This window comes from Mirounga leonina, unplaced genomic scaffold, assembly GCF_011800145.1.
Source record: "Mirounga leonina isolate KUSES-001 unplaced genomic scaffold, KU_Mleo_1.0 Mir_180, whole genome shotgun sequence".
NCBI lineage: Eukaryota > Metazoa > Chordata > Mammalia > Carnivora > Phocidae > Mirounga > Mirounga leonina.
In genome coordinates, this window is record NW_023270469.1 from 16,975,102 (window position 1) to 16,995,522 (window position 20,421).

Genomic DNA, 20,421 nt, shown 5'->3' on the forward strand with positions numbered 1-20,421 from the left:
TGAGCCACCCAGGCGCCCAGTGTGCTAAGAATTTTAACAGGGCTAAGCACAGTAGGTAATGAAAAAACGTAGAAAAGATATCTAATCTAGTCTTGTGGGGATAAGACAGGAGTCCTGATGAGGCTCATTAGTAAAAACTTGTCAGGCAAAAAAGGTAGGGCAGGGTGTTCCAAGCAGAGTGATGGCATGTAGAATAGCTCCAAGTTAATAAGAGAGCATTAGAGGGAATACAGTCTTTCCGCACACTGAACTGGGAGGGGGTAGGGATGGGGTGCAGCAAGGGTTTGACAGAAGTGAGAGAAGATGCTGAAGGATCAGGGCCAGACCAAGGACAGGCTTCATAGGCCATGCTGAGGAATTAGGTCTTTACCCTGAAGACAACAGGGATCACCAAAAGCTTTTAAGCATTTGTTTTTTGAGTGGATCAATGGAGAATAGGCTGGAATAACACAAATGTAAATAAAAGGAGATCAATTTAACAAGCAAATCCAGATGAGAAAAGACACTGATTCAAACTAGGATAATGGCAGTGGAGACAAAGAGAAATGATTAGAGTGACAAGACAATGAGGAGGCTGACTCAGTAAGGTTTACTGGTTGAATGGAATGTAAAAGCAGGTAGTGAGGAGAAGAGTTTCTAGCTTGGAAAGATGTCCTTTTACCTTGGAAGAACACTGGAAGCCTGGATTTTCCTGCCCCCACCGAGAATAAAAGAATCCAGTCTTAACAAATAAACTCCCCATAAAACACAACTATCTGGAAAAGGGATGATTTCCCCAGAAAATGAACTAGGAGTGCTACCATAAATCTCTTTGTCCCTGTAAATATATTTGTGAGAGGCTTACCTCAAAAACAGAAGTTTTTGAAAACAGAAAGTAGGTAACAACACAAGTCCTACAGATTTGCCCAGCCAAGTGTGAGCTGTGCTCAGTCTTAGAGGATAGAGGGACAGTGGAGGCTAGGAGGTGATACTTACATGGGGAAAAGTGATTTTTCTGAGAGCAGCATCATAATTCTTAACCTCCACCTTCTCCATGAGAGGTCGGATAACTAAATGGGTGTCAGTGCCTAGGGCAAGAGGGGTGGGGGTGGGGAGAGATGGCACCAGAATTAGAACAAGTCCTACATGGACTGGGTAAAGAAGTAACCTAGCAGAGCGCAACCTACCTCCAGATATCAGTGCTGTCGGGCTGTGGGCCACGGCTCGAACGTCATGTGTATGATGCTGGAATGGCTTTGTCCGCACCCACTGCTTCTCACTGCTGTTGGAAGTCACAGAGACCAGCTGAAAATGGAATACTGTCCCCTCGGCTGTGCCCACCACGAAACTGTCTTCTTGCTGAGAAATTAAATCATTAGGGAGGTACATTTAAGCAAAACAGGGCCCAGTTTGAAAAATATACCCTGAGGTTTTCTGTCTACAGAGCTTAGGGGAAAACCTGTGCCCAGAACCGAAAGGTAAGTTATGGGGTCTTTTTCCTCTAGAATCTGACAATTCCATCAGAGGAGCAAGCTCACACACAGGTAATAATGTGCCCCCTACCGACAAAATTAACAATATGTACCTCAAACTGTTATAGTGCTTTCAAATATACAAAGTAGACCCCATTAGAAAAGCAACAAAAACGATCACCTAGGAGTAAATTTCAATTAATAGTAATAAAAATATATTCTCAAAAGATTTGGACACAGGGACTCATATATGAGTACACCAATGTTCATGGCATTATTCACAAAAGCCAAAAGATGGAAACCCAAATGTACATCAACAGATAATGAATATGCACAATGCACTGTGTGTGTGTGTGTGTGTAATGAAATATTACTCAGCCTTAAAAAGGGATAAAATTCTGATAATGGTATAATGTGGATGAATTTTGAAAATTTTATGGTAAGTAAAATCACCTAGACACCAAGGACAAATATTATATGATTCCACTTACATGGGGTACCTAGAACAATAAATTCATATGGACAGAGTAGAATAAAGGTTACAAGGGGCTGGGAGAAATAACGTGTTATTGTTTAACCAGTAGAGTTTCTGTGTGATGAGAAAGTTCTGAAAATGGATAGAGGTGATGGTTGCACAACACTGTGAATGTACTTAATGCCACTGAAATGTACTTAAAAATGGTTAAAATGGGGGTGCCTGGATGGCTCAGATGATTAAGCATCCGACTCTTGATTCTGGCTCAGGTCATGATCTCAGGGTGGTAGGATCAAGGCCCGTGAGGGCTCTACGCTCAGCTCGGAGTCCGCTTCCTCCTTCTCCCTATTTCTCTGCCCCTCCCCCTGCGTGCATGTGCATACACATATGCTCTCCCTCTCTCAAAAATAAAATAAATCTTTAAACAAAAAAAGGTTAAAAAGGCAAATTTTATGTTATGCGCATTTTACCACAATAAAACAAGTATTTTTTGGTTGTTTGTTTTTTAAAGTAAAGTCTGGGTGTGCCTAGGTGGCTCAGTCAGTTAAGCCTCCAACTCCTGATCTCAGCTCAGGTCTTGATCTCAGGGTCATGAGTTCAAGCCCCTCGTTGGGCTCCAAAAACAAAAACAAACAAACCCCAGTAAACTGCGAATGTGGGAGGAAAATATTGCACAACTGTAGTCAAAAGAATGAAGTTTAGAAAACCCTGAAACTCACTGGCTTCTTTTTAGGATGAAAAGAAGGCGGGTGGAGGTAAGCAGCCTGGTCAGTATCACACAAAGACCCAGGTTCCCTGGTCCTCAGTTTAAGGCTCTCTCTTACCAGTATGTTGAGCACCGTAACTTCTCTTAGTTTTAAAAGGTCTTGGTATATCTGGGGCACCTGGGTGGCTCAGTCGGTTGAGTGTCTGACTCGATTTCAGCTCAGGTCATGATCTCAGGATCCTGGGATTGAGCCCCATGTTGGGCTCTGCACTCAGCAGGAAGTCTGCTTGAGGATTCGCTCTCCGTCTCCCTCTAACCCCACCCGCAGCTCGCACTCTCTCTCAAATAAATAAATAAATCTTTTATAAATAAGTAAATAGTCTTGGCATGTCTACAATTTTTTTTAAAATTCCTTTATATTCTCAAAACCATCCTCATTTTCACTCTGGCTTTTAAAAATACATATAACTTTGAGGGCGCCTGGGTGACTCAGTCGTTAAGCGTCTGCCTTCAGCTCAGGTCATGATCCCAGGGTCCTGGGATCGAGTCCCACATCGGGCTCCCTGCTCGGCGGGAAGCCTGCTTCTCCCTCTCCCACTCTCCCTGCTTGTGTTCCCTCTCTTGCTGTTTCTCTGTCTGTTAAAAAATAAATAAAAATCTTTTTAAAATAAATAAATAAAAATAAAAATAAAAATACATATAACTTTGAACAGGGGAAAAAGAAAAAAAGACAGGATGGATGCTTGATAAGGTAGTGAGAAAAGCCAGGAACTGGATCAGCAGTTAAACAATCAACGGTATGAAGATTAGGTCAGCCAGTTAAGACAAAACAGATGTCTTGGGCGCCTGGGTGGCTCAGTCATTAAGCGTCTGCCTTCAGCTCAGGTCATGATCCCGGGGTCCTGGGATCGAGTCCCAAATCAGGCTCCTTGCTCAGCACAGAGCCTGCCTCTCCCTCTGCCTGCCTGCTACTCCCCCTGCTTATGCTCTCTCTCTCTCTCTCACTCTCTCTGTGTCAAATAAATAAATAAAATCTTTAAAAAAAAAAGAGATGTCTAAACATGTATGAACATGTAACTGCCACAACTACACATTTACTGTGCTAAAAACTATGTAGGAGTAATTTGCAAGGTTAAGTATCATTTGCCCTATCAGGAGAAACTGTGAATGACTTTGAAACGAGCATAAAAAGTACTGGTATCCTTGTCTAGTGAGCCCTGTGACGGTCTCAGAGCTATTTTACAACTCTGTAAACTGTAGTAATGAGAGTGATGCAAAAGAATTTTGCCTGGTGGAATGCAGCTACTAATTGCCCTATGGACACTGAGTCTTGCAAGAATTTGTAAATAAATTCATTTCAGCATTCCTGATGACCTTATAGAACTGTATTTGTTAAATTGTCCTTTTAACTGCCTATAACATCTTACTGGTTTCCTCATTAGTTAATGAGTTACAGAAAATCTCTGACATTTCCATTTCATGTTTATATGAGTCATGATTTTATCTTTTTTCCCCCCAATCATCATTTAATAGCTCTTTACACAGGTAAGGAAACTGGAACTTCAAAAGCCTTTGCTCTGGGCACACCACACCACCTCAACCTGTGCCAGTTCTTTTTGAGGTAACTTGCAGGCACATGATGGTGAGAAGGAAGGAAAGCATATCTGAAGGACAGCATATAAGGTAGACAGGACCAGCCTCTCCCTTACCTCTACTTGAAAATCATTATCCCAAGGAAAAGTGGAGATACTGAGCAGCTTAGGAACTCATAGACTGTCCCCCATCTCCAGCTAAACAGTTCATTTACTGGATGCCTGGGTGGCTCAGTCAGTTAAGTGTCTGCCTTCACTCAGGTCATGATCCCAGGGTCCTGGAATCAAGTACCACACTGGGCTCCTTGGCTCAGCGGGGAGCCTGCTTCTCCCTCTGCCTGCACTCCCCATGCTTGTACTCTTGCTCTCTCTCTGGCAAATAACATCTTTAAAAAGAAAAAAATAGGAGTTCATTTACCAAAGGGGGGGGGGGGCAGTTTGCACAAAATCCCACCAACAGAGAAGGACTAAGAAGGCAACACTAACTCACTCCACATCATCTTTCCCTGAGGTAGAATCATAAAAGAACTGAAAAGGAAATGAAAGAAAAGTGCTCTCTTAGGGTGCAAGAGGGAACAAAGCAAGGGGAAAGCTGACCTGGAAAGGGAGAGGGGAAGTGTCCTAATTTAATCAGAGGGACTGTTTCACACAGAAAAACAATCTGAAGACTGACCTCTAAATGAAACCAAATGTTCCCTACAACTCCCTGCAGGAATCAGTACTCGCCTACTTGATAAGGGTGAAAGACATCTAAGAAGATCAAAGGACTGGGTATTTGCCACCATTCACTCTTCAGTCAATGAAAATCCATTAAAAAGATACCTAAAAATAATCAGCTGGTCTGGGAAGAGAGTATAGTGGAGAAAAGCCTTGAAATTAGGATCAATTTCAAAAGAGAAGTGAAAATAATGCCAATACCACACTCACTGTGCCAGATACTTTATATGCACTACCCATTTAATCCTTCCCAAACTCTGAAAGTATGTATTGCTAGCACCCTGTTTTCACAAAAGAAACTGAGGTTTAGAAACAAATAGCCTGCCCAAGGAAGATGAGTAGCTATTAAGTGCTACAGCTGGGATTCAAACCCAAGTCTGCCCTAGTCCAGAGTGTGTGATAAGCATGGAGGGCTGGAATTTGTACAATTACATCCCCCCCACACAAAAAAAGCACACAGTTCCCTGACTCTCAGGCACACATTTGCCCACATTTAAACATCTCTGAAATCAGGATATCTGTTGGCTGTCAAGCTGCGTATGTGTGACATCTTCAGATAAAGAGCAAACATCAAAATTTGCAGAATGGGGGCACCTGGCTGACTGTCAGTAGAGCACGCAGCCCTTGATTTCAGGGTCCTGAGTTCAAGCCCCACATTGGGTGTGGAGCCTACTTAAAAACACCAAAACAACAACAACAAATTCAAAACAAACACAACTTGCAGAATGGTTGTCAAAAACTGGGAAGAAAATCTTGGGACTCTAGTGGAGCATCATGGATGGCTGGGAGACATGTGTAGGAAACATGGACCCTGATGACCAAGTTAAAAAGTGAATTACAGTCCATCTGTGCATTTGAAAAAGTTTTAGGAGTACCTTATTCACTTTATTTCACTTATATTTTCCTTGTTATACATGCACAAAAGTGACATAACAAAAATTTATGTTTAAGTCTCAAGGACCTCCTCAATAAGTAAAATATAAATAAAATATAAATAATAATAAGTACAAATAAAAAAAATTGTAGTGGCACCTGGGTGGCTCAGTCGGTTAAGTGTCTGCCTTTGGCTCATGTCATCATCCCGGGGTCCTGGGATCGAGCCCCAAGTTGGGCTCCCTGCTCAGCAAGAAGTCTTCTTCTCCCTCTTCCTGTGCCCCTCCCCCAGCTCGTGCTCTCTCTCTTATGCTCTCTCACTCTCCCTCTGTCTCAAATAAACAAATCTTTTTTTTTTTTAAGATTTCATTTATTTGTCAGAGAGAGAGAGCACAAATGGGGAGCAGCAGGTAGGAGAAAAAGCAGGCTCCCCACTGAGCAGGGAGCCTGATGCAGGGCTTGATCTTGGGACCCCAAGATCATGATCTGAGCTGAAGGCAGACGCTTAACCGACTGAGCCACCCAGGCGTCCCAATAAATAAAATCTTTAAAAAATAAAATAGGGGTGCCTGGGTGGCTCAGTCGGTTAAGCGACTGCGTTTGGCTCAGGTCATGATCCTGGAGTCCCGCATCGGGCTCCCTGCTCGGCGGGGAGTCTGCTTCTCCCTCTCCCACTTCTCGTTTGTGTTCCCTCTCTCGCTGTGTCTTTCTCTGTCAAATAAATAAATAAAATCTTAAAAAATAAATAAATAAATAAAATAAAATAAAATAAAAAAACATTGTCAGTTTGTATTATAGTAGTTTGTATTATACACTTAACTTTTACATTTAAAAAAAAAGCACTGTCATAGCTTAATTGGCAGGGTTTCTTCTTTCCCATGATAACAAAACTATGGCATGTCTTATAATCATTTGTATCTAAGATTCAATACAGTACAGTAATTATAAACACATGGTAAAAGAAAGATGACAGTATAAAATAGCATAGAGTACAAATTAAGCCTGCCTCCTGCCTGCCTGCCACAACTTTCCTCTCTAAAAACTACCATTAGCATTTTTCATCTTCTCAGATATTGAAAATATGTTAGCAAAACTATATATACAGAGATTAAACATGTAAATATCTAATATAAAATCTGTCTCTCATTTTCTTTCCTTTTTTTTTTAAGATTTTATTTATTTGAGAGAGAGAACAAGCAGGGGGAGCGGCAGGCAGAGAGAGAGGGAGAAGCAGGCTCCCTGCGAGCCCAAAGCGGGGCTTGATCCCAGGACCCTGAGATCATGACTTGAGTGAAGGCAGATGCTTAACTAACTGAGCCACTCAGGCACCCCTGCCTCTCCTTTTCAAAACTCTATTTTAAAAGGAAAATTTCTCGGGGTGCCTAGGTGGCTAAGTTAACGGTTAAGCATCTGACTTCGGCTCAGGTCATGATCTTGGGGTCCTGAATTGGCCCTCCATCGGGCCCTGTGCTCAGTGGGGGGTCTGCTTCTTCCTCTCTCTCTTCCTTCTGCCCCTCCCCCACTCGTGCTCTCTAATAAATAAATATCATTAAAAAAAGGGAAAATTTCTCCTACTCATTTCAACTTATTCTTCATTATAGTTACATGTGACATCTAAATGTTTCACAGGACTTTAACACCCATCAAATTGTTCTCATGGAAAACCTGTTAAGTGGGGTAGAAACAACTTACAGGCAGGAAAAGCAAGAATGAGTGATCTCTACACTAATTATTGCATGTCCACACTTAAGATAGCAAGCAAGTCTCAAATTAAGAAGACAAAGAATAAAGGATCTAGTCAGCAAACCTCAAAGGCATTTCCCATGCCCCAATGCTAAAATACCCAAAGGTTTCTGATTAAGAATTCATGTTACCAAAAGGGAAGAGGCACACTTGTTCAATACAAGTCTGCTAAAGTCATATCTAAATAGAAGAAATTTAATTTTTTCAAAATCACTGTAAAATTATTTCCTAATTTCCCAAGACAGGAAGCAGAAGAGTTATACAAACAGAGGAAAAGAGCACTTCTCAAGATTCTTCTAGGGTCCCTGTGGCCTATCTAAATCAGACTGGAATAACTGGGGGTGGGGAGTGTGTGAAGAAAACCTCTCTGCTAACTAATATTCTAGAGAATATTCTCTAACTAGTTGTTAGGAGAGTAAGAGCGTTCAAAGAAATTATGTGGGTTTAAGGTGCATTCTCCTAAACTCATCTCCCTGCATAAGACACTGAGGATCAGGGAACATTGTTTGTGCCACATCACTGACACAGCCTCCTCCACTCAGCCCCCAGGCTGTACAGGAACTGCTCGAAACAGGGACCATACTCACATCAGATACTGCAATGGACTGCACATCAGCACTGGCAACGAGATGGTTCTTCACAAGCGTCCCAGTAGCGGAGTCCCAGAACTGCACCTTCCCAGCAGAGTCCACACTTATGACAGTGCCATCAGACAAGAAGGCCACGCCCCATATGATACACTTCCGCTTAGACACACTCATATACTGCCTATCCACCAGCATCTTATGAACAGCACTCCCTGAAAAATAAGAAAAGCCCAAATTTGAATGGTACTTACTTCTTTTGTCTTCAAAACCTGCCTGTGGTAGGCATCTATTAAGTTAGCTGCCTGAGCACAGACCACAAACAGCCAGTAAATAGTAGTTATGGTGAACTCAGTCTCAAAACACAAAAATGGTTACCTAAAGACTGGGGGGGGGGGGAGGGCTGGTGAAACTGAAAGGAGACATTTGAGACTTCACTTAAAACTGCCTAAAAGCAATGCGTATTTTCTAAAACCCCACAGGAAAGGGAGAGAAGACAATAGTTGATAAAATGTTGGGAATGAAAAAGAAAACACAGAGTAGTAACTGACGTAGCAGAGCCCTGAAACTAAGTCCCAAGTCAACAGTGGGGAAAACCAAGAAGCCACTTAATTTATACCATGAAATCCTCAGAAGACTCGGAACTGTGGTGACCCCAAAAACTCTGGAAAAAGTGAAAGTGGAACTAAAAAGAGAAATTGGTTGAAAGTATGCTTAGAAACTTATAGATCCTTCAGATAACTATCCCCCAACTAAAAAGCCAAGCAACTCCCAAACTTCACCTCAAACAAGAATGGAGATTCATTCTCTGGAGAGAGAGATCAGGCACAACCGAGGGTGGGATTACTATATGGAAAATAGAGTGAAAATTTATTAACCGAATGTTCAGAACACCAGTTTTCTTCCCAGAGTGCTGATGACCGGGCTTACTATCACCAGGCAGGAGAATAAAACACAATTCTGGGAAATATGACCAGCACAAGAAAAAAGATCTAAAAAGCCAATGTCTTTGGGGGTTCCCCAAACTAAGATTCCAGCCAGATCATTCCTCAGTGAAACCTATGAGGAATAAGAGTATCTACTCGTGTGGTAAGTAACGTTATCATCAGACATGTGAGCAAAGCTGGAATATGAAAGGTGGAGGCCAGAGAGACTACTAGAAAAAAAAAATACCAGGGAGAAAGCAGAGCAAGAGTGAAGAATACCTGACAAATAGCCTGAATAACCTTAGAAAGAGAAGTCCATGCATAATGAAACAAAAAACGCTATAAAAAAGAACACTGAGGAAACAAAAAAGAGCTTTGGAAATGGCAGAAATGAGAAACTCAGTAACAGGATTTACAGATAAAGACAAGGGGTGCCTAGCAGGCTCAGTCGGTGGACATGTGACTCTTGATCTCGGGATTTTGAGTTGGAGCCCCACACTGGATGTAGCAATTGCTTAAAAATAAAATCTAGGGGCGCCTGAGTGGCTCAGCCCGTTAAGCGGTTGCCTTCAGCTCAGGTCATGATCCCAGGGTCCTGGGTTGAGCCCCGCATCAGGGTCCCTGCTCGGCAGGGCGTCTGCTTCTCCCTCTCCCGCTGCTTGTGCTCTCTTGTTTGTGCTCTCTCTCAAATAAATAAAATCTTAAAGAAAATAATAAAATCTAAATAAATAAGTAAATGCAAGATAAAAATAAAGATAAACTCCCAGGAAGCAGAATAAAAAGTCAAAGATATGAAAAATAAGAAGGGCGAAAAGATAAGAATAGTAGAAGAGCCAACATCCAAATAGTAAAATTTCAGAAAGAGAAAATGGAGAGAACCTCCTTTACCAAATAATTTAAGAATTTTCTCCAGAGCCCCGCATCGGGCTCTCTGCTCAGCCAAGAGCCTGCTTCTCCCTCTCCAACTCCCCCTGTGTTCCCTCTCGAGCTATCTCTCTCTCTCTGTGTCAAATAAATAAATAAAATCTAAAAAAAAAAAAAAAAAAAGAATTTCCTCCAGAGCTGAGGGGCACATGGGTGGTGCAGCTGGTTAAGCGTCAGACTCTTGGTTTCAGCTCAGGTCCTGGGAATGAGCCCTGTATCAGGCTCTGCACCCAGCTTGGAGTCGACTTGGGACACTCTCTTTCTCTCCCTCTGCCCCTCCCCACTGTGTTCTCTAAAAAAAAAACAAATCAATCTTAAAAAAAAGGGGAGGTACCTGGGTGGCTCAGTTAGGTAAACGTCTGCCTTTGGCTCAGGTCGTGATCCCAGGGTCCTGGGATCGAGCCCCGTGTCAGCTCCTTGCTCAGCGGGGAGCCTGCTTCTCCCTTTCCCTCTACCTGCTGCTCCCTCCGCTTGTGCGCTCTCTTGAGCTTGCTGTCAAATAAATCTTAAAAACAGAAAAAAATTTCCCCCAGAACTGAAAATTGGGTTTTTTGATTAAAATAACCTACCAAGTGTCTAATACGATTGATGTTAATGGATCCACACATCAAGAAACCTAATTATTACATTTCAGAACAGTAAGGGTAAGATCCTAAAAGCTCCTTGTAAAAACAAACCAGAAAACCTATACAAAAGATCTTCTCCCAGGATGGCATCAGAGCTTATAATAATACTCGAAGCTGAAGACAATGGAGCCATGACTTCAAAATTCTAAGGGAAAATAATTTCTGACCTAGAATTCTCATGAACCCCTTCTCATGATCCACCAAACAAAGGAATAAACCAGGAAAGTGAATGGACACAGGGGATTCTACCTGAGAGAGAAGCAAAGGAGATCCACGGAATGACTGAGAAATCAGTGTTCAAGACCTACAGAGGTATAGCAGGGCCAGAAACTGGTACACTAGCCTGGAGGTCAGAAGGCTCTGGGGAGAGAATCATTCAAGAAGATAAAAGCGGTAGAAAGAAAACCAGATCTATCTGAACCTAATTTATACAACTGGAAGAATTTGAGGATGAATCAATGAGACAGATATATACATAACAAACGTATATATATATGTACCTGTACATAAGTGGGGGTAAACATCAAAGAAATTAGCTAAGAGTTACAGATGGTTGCCTTTGAGGAGAGAAGGGCAATAGGGGGACTCCTGCTTCTTTGTAACAAGCCTCAAGGAGTTCTTTGACTATGCATGTATAACAGATAACAATAAAAAATTTTGCTTAAGCATGGAGGAAAAAGAAAAATGAGACAAACTTGACCTGTTTTACTTCCCATTTAGATGGGCCCACCTAACAAGCTGAACTCAGTCTCATCACTGAAGGATTCCATAAGCCAATTCTGCAGGCCAAGAATAGAGAAAGTGTATGGTTCTCTACCTTTCTGATCTCATGCCTCACCAATCATGCTACCAAGTCCTTATGTTCCTCAAAGAGAGACACCTTTTACCAAGGTCTGGTATATATAAATAGGTATTCTAACTGGTCACTTGTGGCATATATCATATTGCTCAAGGTGAACTCTTACTAGATAAAACCTAGGTATCCCCCTGAATAACCCGGATTCTCCCAAAAGCAGCAGAAGCACAATGTGAGAAAGGAGTGAAATTCATAGCTAACATCTCAGAAGGTTAATGAGGTTAGGCCCTAAAGGTCACTGAAAGTACAAAGGCTCAAGGTTTTGAAAACCACCAATGTGAATCTGACCAACAAGACCCACAGCCCAAATGAACTTAGAGAAACAGTCACCTGATTTGACATCAAACACACTGATGTAGTCTATGGAGCCAGCTGCAACGTGGGTACCGGAGGGATGCCAGCTGAGACTCAGGATGCGACCTTGGGAGTTGCACAACAAAAAAGAAAGGGACATACACATAAATATACAGTAAGAAGTAACTGAGTTCTCCTTTGACAATTACCTACAGGGCTAGTGTTCTACAATCTTAGCTCTCATCTACTGCATGCTGGTGAAGAACCGTTTTATAACAGATGAGGAACAACTCTGCCTTGGAACCCATAATGAAGTACTTAATATTACTTTAATAATGCAGAAATGGTCGACAGGAGTGTAAAGAAACACAACTTTTTGTGGGTGATCTGTTACTAACCTAACAAAATTTAAATGTGCATATTTGGCTCAGCAATTGCACTGGGAATTAAACAAGGAGAAATACTTGTAGGAGTGTTCCAAACTATGTATACTGGAATATGCATTGCTGCTCTGACTGTAGTAGTAAAAAAAAAATCAATACCCATCAATAGGAGTTTGGTTAAATAAATTATGGAACACCATAAAATGGAACGCCATGCAGACTGGCATGACTGACATGGAAGGATATCTGTGATACACCAAGTGAAAAAACAAGCACAAGAACTCCTGTGTATCTGTTTATATGAATATACAAAAATGCCTAGATTAGTTCCAAAATGTTGCTTACTAAGCGGAAGAGATACTTATTTTCTCTTTACACTTGGCTAAACACACAGATTTTGAATAAGCATTGTATTACCTTTGTAATTAAAAAAGAACACCCAAGGGGCACCTGTGTGGCTCAGTTGGTTCAGAGTCAGACTCTTGATTTTTGGCTCAGGTCATGATCTCGGGGTCATGAGATCAAGCTCTGTGTCAGGAGTCTGCTTGAGATCCTCTCTCTCCGTTTCCCTCTGCCCCGCCTCTGCTCGGGCGCTCTCTCTCTAATAATTAAAAACAAACGAACAGGGGCGCCTGGGTGGCTCAGTTGTTAAGCATCTGCCTTCGGCTCAGGTCATGATCCCAGGGTCCTGAGATCGAGTCCCAAGTTGGGCTCCCTGCTCAACGGGAGGCCTACTTCTGCCACTCCCCCTGCTTGTGTCCTCTCTCGCTGTGTCTCTCTCTGTCAAATAAATAAATAAAATCTTTAAAAAAAATAAAAATAAACAAACAAAAAACCCCAAAAAACACCCAAGCCTGGCTGCCTCAATTGGTAGAGCATGCGACTCCTGACCTCGGGGTTATGTTTGAGCCCTGTGATAGGTGTGGAGATTACTTAAAGTCTTTATAGGGCGCCTGGGTGGCTCAGTCAGTTAAGCGTCTGCCTTTGGCTCAGGTCATGATCCCAGGGCCCCGGCACTGAGCCCCACATCGGGATCCCTGCTCGGTGGGGAGCCTGCTTCTCCCTCTCCCACTCCCCCTTCTTATGCTCACTCTCTGTCAAAATAAATAAATAAAATCTTAAAAAAATAAAATCTTTATAAATCAATCAATCAATCAAAAGGAATCTAAATAGCAGACAATAAATATTACTGATAGACACAATACAGGGGACAGGTACTGTTTTTTAGAAGGATCAGCAAGCTATGGCCCAAAGCACGAATCAGGCCCACCAAATGTTTTCATAAATAAAGTTTTACCAAAGCAGAGCCATACCCATTTGTTTAAGTATTATCAATGGCTATTTTTATGTGACAAGAGAGTTGATAGAGCATAAACCTAAAATATTTACTACCTGCTATCCTTAAAGAAAAAGTTTGCCAACCCCCTGCTCCAGAAGTCAGTGTCAACTGGTCCAGGTGGGACGGGGGCAATTGTTTAAAAATTCTAGTTTTAAGACTTTATGCACAACATTAAAACTTCAAAAAAAAAGTAAGTGAAAACTAACAAAGTGACTTACACAGAAACACTAGCTTTCCTATTTTGGATTTCATGTTTTCTATAATACTGAAGCAGGCAATCACAACTATGCTACAGGATAAAGAAAGCCTGAGTGAGGGATGGCTTCGAGCATATACCCTATACGTAGGTAAAGTCAGCATGTAGATAAACTAGTACTTGGACGCATGGAAACATAGCCTATCCCCAGAGGCACAGAAACATAATTTCTTGTTAAGGCTACTCACTGCCCCACCAAAAATAACCCTTACTTTTCTGCCGATCAAAATTTCTTTCAAACTGGATTTTGTCTGGGGTGATTTGAAATAGCTTCACAGATCCGTCTTCACAGCCAACCTATTAGAGAAAGAGACTCAGAAAATAGAGAAAACAAGCATTTTGTATAACTAAATATATGTTTCTACAAATATAAACATTTCTTCCCTAAAACTGTCACTTGCTGTGAAAAAGAAAAATACTATGTGAGAGAAGAAAAAACTTACTGGTACCAAGACACTGAGAGTGTATTCTTGGCAGCCTTCAAGTCCTAGCTAGAAAACAGGCTAATCAGTGGCCCAATTCCTGTACAGGACATGGAAAAGAAGTAGGATTTCACAGCACATATCTTCTAGAGACCCATGGCCTAAATAAAATACCCATTAACTATACAACCTAAATGGAGACATGTCAAGATGTTGTATAAATTAGTGCAAATCAAACAAGAATCATAGAATCCCAGAAAATGAAGTATCTGGAAGCACCAATTTTAACGATAACAAGTATGTGGGGGGGGGGGGCTGTCTTCTCAGTCTGCACTCAAACAATTTTTGAGAAACACTGTGGTAAAACATAGTTCCATAAGTTAACCTGTGGAAGGACCTCCCATAACTTTTAACAGACATCAATGTGTTGTGAATCTACGAAAGGATTTCATGTTAACAAACCATATTCTAATGATATTTACCATAAAACATAAAGCACAATACAACAAAAAAGAGTCCACATCTCCCAATTCTAAAGTATAGTTTGAGAAATGCTAAACCAAAATAAGCCTCTCATTTCATAAATGAATAAATGAGGTCCAAAGTAGCAGCAGAGAGGATGCAAAAGGACAAGGGTTTTTTTTTAAGTTTTTTTTTTTTTTTTGAAAGAGAGAGAGAGAGTACAAGGAGGGGGGACGGCAGGCAGAGGCAGAGGGAGAGGGAGAAGCAGGCTCCCCGCTCAGCAGGGAACCCAATGTGGGGCTCGATCCCAGGACCCCGGGATCATGACCCGAGCCGAAGGCAGACACCTAACCATCTGAGCCACCTAGGCGCCCCAAGACAAGTGATTTTTAATCCCCTATATCAACTCCAATCTTTTATTGGGGTTGCTGGAATGTACCTCAGATTGGAGTTGCTACACGTCATAATATAACTTTACCCTCCTGTGAACACAGAGAAGAAACTTCACGTAAGCACAAGTGAAATCTTGCTTTAAATTACTAATAGTTGGGGTGCCTGGCTGGCTCAGTCGGTAGAGTGCGCGACTCTTGATCTCAGGGTCTTGAATTCAAGCCCCAGGTTGGGTATAAAGATTATTTAAAAGTGAAATCTTTAAATTACCAATACTTGCTTACTGACCAAAAGCTGAGAACCATGGGGACTGATAGCCATGCTCCAAATGGGTCCTCCAAAGGCATCCACGGCATACTTGATGTTTAATGCCTGCAAATCATACTCGATAATTTCTCCATTGAGTCCAGCACTAAAGAGTCGCTGTCCTTTTGCCCAACACAGAGCTTCTGTAGCCCGAGATTCATGACCTGGAAAAAACTACAGAAACACAGTAGCTTGTCAACTCACCATGAATTAATCACCTAGCAGCAATGAGTGGTCACAGGTAACATGGTAAAAATTAAAACACTTCCCTAGAAATAACCAGTGTGGGGTTTTGTTCTACCAGAAGATCATGTTTATTAAGATTTTCATTTTTTAGATTCAAATTTTAGTCACCTACACAGTTGTGTTTCTTCTTTTTAATATTTTATTTATTTGAGAGACAGCGAGAGAGAGAGAGAGAACAGGAGCAGGGTAAGGGGCAGAGGGAGAAGCAGACTCCCTGCTGAGCAGGGAACCCGATGCAGGGCTGGATCCTGGGACTCCAGGATCATGACCTGAGCCAAAGGCAGATACCCAATCGACTGAGTCACCCAGATGCTCACAGTTGGTTTTGTTTCTCTTTCCAGGACTTGTTCTGCAAAACCTTTTCAGTAGAATAAAGTTTATATACAATCGTATTTGACATATAGTTTAAAAAAAATAAATATAACTATCTTGATTGGGTGATGGTTTCAAAGGCTTATACATGTCAAAGTTATCAACGTATAGACTTTTAGATTTTATTTATGGGGCTCCTGGGTGGCTCAGTCGTTAAGCATCTGCTTCGGCTCAGGTCATGATCCCAGCGTCCTGGGATGGAGCCCTGCAACAGGCTCCCATCTAGCACTGCTTCTCCCTCACCCACTCCCCCGGCTTGTGTTCCCTCTCTTGCTGTGCCTCTCTCTGTCAAATAAATAAATTCTTAAAAAAAAAAAAAAAAAAAGATTTTATTTATTTCAGAGAAAGAGACAGAGAGAGAACACGAGCCAGGGGAAGAAGAAAGGGAGAGGGAGAAGCAAACTCCCCACTGAGCAGGGAGCCCAATGTGGGGCTCGATCCTGGGACTCCGGGATCATGACTTCAGCCAAGGCAGACTCTTGACCAACTGAGCCACCCAGGCACCCCAATGTATATACTTAAATAAATGCTGTTTATAGTGTCAATTTTACCATTAAAATTAAAAAAATAAAATAAATGGAGGTGCCTGGCTGGCTCAGTCAGAAGAGCATATGACTCTTGATCTCAGGGTCATGAGTTTGAGCCCCACATTGGATGGGTGTAGAGATAACTAAATTAAAAAAAAAAAGAATAAACTTAAACATTTTAAAAATAATAATGCAGCTCAATCCAGCGTTTCATTCAAGTCTCAGATTTCTAAGTGCCTTCTCAACACTTACAAAAGTATTCATACATATCAAGGCATTTTATTCTTATATCTGCTCAGCATGAAAGGGACTGAGTGGGTACAATTTTTCCTCTCTTAACTTGAAATGACACAAGTACTTGTGGGTTAAGCAGCTTGCCCAAAGTGCCAAAGTCAAATGTGAAGAGAACATTTTAATTTTCGGGACACCTGGGTGGCTCAGTCTGTTAAGTGTCTGTCCGCCTCTGGCTCAGGTCATGATACCAGGGTCCTGGGATTGAGCCCTGCTCGGCAGGGAGCCTACTTCTCTCACTCCCTCTGCTACTCCCCTGCTTGCGTGTGCACTCGCTCTCTCTCTCAAATAAATACATAAAATCTTAAAAAGAAAAGAAAGAACATTTTCATTCCTATTCCTAGTCCCTACTCTTGCTCTGAGAATGATTAACAATAGTAGGGAAGGGACTATGGAGAAAGCGAAAGACTAGATTAAATTAATTATTGTTGAGAAAAGAAGAGATGAGAGAAAAAAATGAGATACTAAGTAAAGAATGGTTGAACTACTCATTAAACAATTATTAATTCAGGAGTGGCTCTGTACTAGGCACTTGCTAAATGCTGGGAATACAGTCATCAATATCAGTGACATGGTCCCTTCATAAAATTTGAAATTCAGTGGGGAAGAAAAACATTAAACAAACATACGAACTCTTATAATTTTAATCATCATAAATGACAAGAGATATCACAGAGTGCAACAAGCATGTACCATAGGACGTTTTTCATCCTTTCCAGGATTCCTAAACTCACATCTTTAGAGTAAAGCAACTCTCCACTAAGATTTTATGTCTGTGCTTAGCTTTATCATAAAATTTGCCTACTGTTTGGAAACTGTATACTCCTATTTCCCCCACTGGACACTGAGCTCCTTCAAGGTAGGGCTTCTGACACTTGTCATAATGCCTAACATTTGCCACACACTCATTTAGAAACAACTGCAGGGTGCCTAAATTCCAAGTACTAGGCTGCTGGGCACTGAATTCATTCATTTATCCAGCTATCCATTCACAGGCATCCATTCACTGCCTAGACGCATAACACAATAAATGTGAAATGAATTATTTTGTTGCACCTGAAATCAGTAATCAGTGCCTTTGAAAAATAACCTGCCGTAACAGCCCTCTGCATACACCCAAACAGTATTTTCCTCGTTTACTCCCAAATATAGGCATTTAAGTCTACATTCTCTCAGACAGATGAACTTAGAAATTCATCTTCCTACAATCATGTCACCAGAAAGTTTGATACTAAGATGTTTCATCGTTTTTTCTGAATTAACAATGAAATGGGTACTGACAACCCCAGCAGGAAATGACACCTTACCAAAGTTGCAGCAGTGCAGAGACTGATATAAAGCAATGGTCTTGACAGTTTCCCTTTTTGTTGTGTCCAAAAGATCCAGCAAACCTCAGTTTCCAAATGACAGTGAGCCACCACAACTCCTAGGTAGAATCTTTCTGACATTACACAGATCAAAACTCTGAGCTCAGACAAGAGACTGCATATTTACTACACAAATTACATAGTTCTAAACAACTCGGGAGAGTCACTCTCTTTTGATCTCTTTGAATATAAAAGACATACAAGATGTAGAATTGAACTTAAGAAAATTAACTCAGCAACACGGAATCAGGCTTCCAAATGACTTACTTTTTCCTGAAAGTAGTTTGCTGACAAGTTATAAATTTCCACAGTGCCATCTGTTCGAGAAACAGCCAATCTGTTTGACTGGTTATTGTAAGCCACACAGCGGATCCCTGATGGAACATAATTAAAGAAACGTACTCGATGGACCTTAAATTCACCCATTCCTGGGGGAGGGGAAAAAGAGTCATTATTGTTAAACGTTAACAGCAGCATGTCACGTGTATTATTTCTTATCACTGTCCTGGATGGAAGAGCCCAACTGTATCTCACTGAGGTTCACTTCTAAATACCTAACCAATGATGCTTTCACACCCCACACAAGAATCTACAAAACCATCGCCAGAAGCACAGGATGCTTCAGCTAAAAACGAAAAGATCAACATATAGAGCATGTCCCAGACTCCTAACAATCCTGCCAATTACCTGAGGAAAGTACTCTGGGAAAGAAGGGTGACATAAGACTGAACATAACCTCGTTCTCTAATTGAGAGTGTGCACCTAAAGGAAGGGAGGCACATCGTGCTGACCAGTTCTATCAGAGGCAGAAGCTAAGGTACTCCTTTCTAATTTGTGTGTGAGGTTTTGGGGGCTGGGGGGGGGGGGAGAGGGGTGAAGAGAAGCGTAAACACCACTAACACTCTGAAGAAGCCAGAAATATTGACAGCCTAAATCAGTCTCTCAAAGTCAAGTCCACAGAACTCCTGCATCAAAATCATCTGGAAAAAAATGGTTTTTAAAAATACAGGATTCTGGGGCGCCTGGGTGGCTCAGTCGTTAAGCATCTGCCTTCAGCTCAGGTCATGATCCCAGGGTTCTGGGATCGACCCCGCATCGGGCTCCCTGCTCGGCGGGAAGCCTGCTTCTCCCTCTCCCACTCCCCCCTGCTTGTGTTCCCTCTCTCGCTGTGTCTCTCCGTCAAATAAATAAAATTAAAAAAAAAAAAAAAAAACTAAAAAAAAAAAAAAATACAGGCTTCTGGGACACCTGGGTGGCTCAGTCGGTTAAGCGTCTGCCTTTGGCTCAGGTCATGATCCCAGGCTCCTGGGATCGAGTCCCAAATCAGGCTCCTTGCTCAGTGGGGAGCCTGCTTCTCCCTCAGCCTGCTGTTCCCCCTGCTTGTGCTCTCTCTGACAAATCTTAAAAAGAAATAAAAAATAAATAAATAAAGATGCAGAAGGGGCGCCTGGGTGGCTCAGTTGGTTGGGCCGCTGCCTTGGGCTCAGGTCGTGTCCTGAGTCCCACGATCGAGTCCCACATCGGGCTCCCCGCTTTTCCCTCTGACCCTCCCCCCTGTCATGTTCTCTCTCTCCCTCAAATAAAGAAAAAAAATTAAAAATAAAATAAAATAAAAATGCAGAATTCTGGGTCCTACTCCACAGCTCCAGAATTCCAATCTCTTAGTTTGGAGGAGGATGGGGGTGGGGAAGGAAGACTAGGAATCTGCATTTTAGCGAACACTTCTCCCTAACTTTACAGCACGCTAAGTTTCCAAATTACAGACTCAAGCTAAGGTTAGGGAAGTGAGGCTGATGGGGCAGGCAGAACCAAGAACTCCTCACGGGAAGGAAGCGACGGGACTTAGTCTGGCATCTGTCAACTATCCCCTCCCCACCGCCGCAAACATACACACTCGGCGAAGAGAAGGGCCTACTCTGGTTTGCCCCTCACTGGTCTTCCTTCAAGGTTAGGAACCCACGGGCAGAACAGGCGCGTTCGGCCCGGCCCGGCCCGGCCCGGCTAAGAGGGCATCTGAAGCGCGCGCTAGAACTCCGCCGCCCCTTCACTCTCCGGCAATCTACGGAGTAGCCCCCACCAGGCCGAGGCACAAGGGGAACTGCGAACTCCACCGGCGTCGGCCTCAGGCCGCACCCCACAACTCAAATCCCTTTCTCTCCCGCCAGCTTCCCACACCCATTCCGCAACTCACCTACCGATGGGGGCTCGCCTCTCTCTGCCGCGGCCCCACGTGCGCGCGCCCTCGCGTGCTCTGCCCCGGAAGTGCTTGCGGCGCAAAGCCGGAAGTGCGCAG

At 42.4% G+C, this 20,421-nt stretch overlaps 1 protein-coding gene across 2 annotated transcripts in view; it reads right to left on the minus strand.

The window, feature by feature from the left end:
- UTP4 (UTP4 small subunit processome component) overlaps positions 1-20,400 on the minus strand; it is a 34,680-nt gene extending 14,280 nt beyond the window's left edge. The window contains exons 1-8 of one of the 2 annotated variants that reach the window (XM_035024895.1): positions 20,320-20,400; positions 18,396-18,556; positions 15,308-15,499; positions 13,958-14,042; positions 11,804-11,893; positions 8,145-8,356; positions 1,167-1,338; positions 976-1,067 (exon numbers count right to left, since the gene is read on the minus strand). In XM_035024895.1, the coding sequence (XP_034880786.1) occupies positions 976-1,067; positions 1,167-1,338; positions 8,145-8,356; positions 11,804-11,893; positions 13,958-14,042; positions 15,308-15,499; positions 18,396-18,554 (1,002 nt within the window). In that variant the 5' untranslated portion in view covers positions 18,555-18,556; positions 20,320-20,400. Of the gene's footprint in view, positions 1-975; positions 1,068-1,166; positions 1,339-8,144; positions 8,357-11,803; positions 11,894-13,957; positions 14,043-15,307; positions 15,500-18,395; positions 18,948-20,319 lie in introns of those variants that run through there. The other variant, XM_035024894.1, reaches the window with a different exon arrangement.
- Positions 20,401-20,421: the final 21 nt, after the last annotated feature.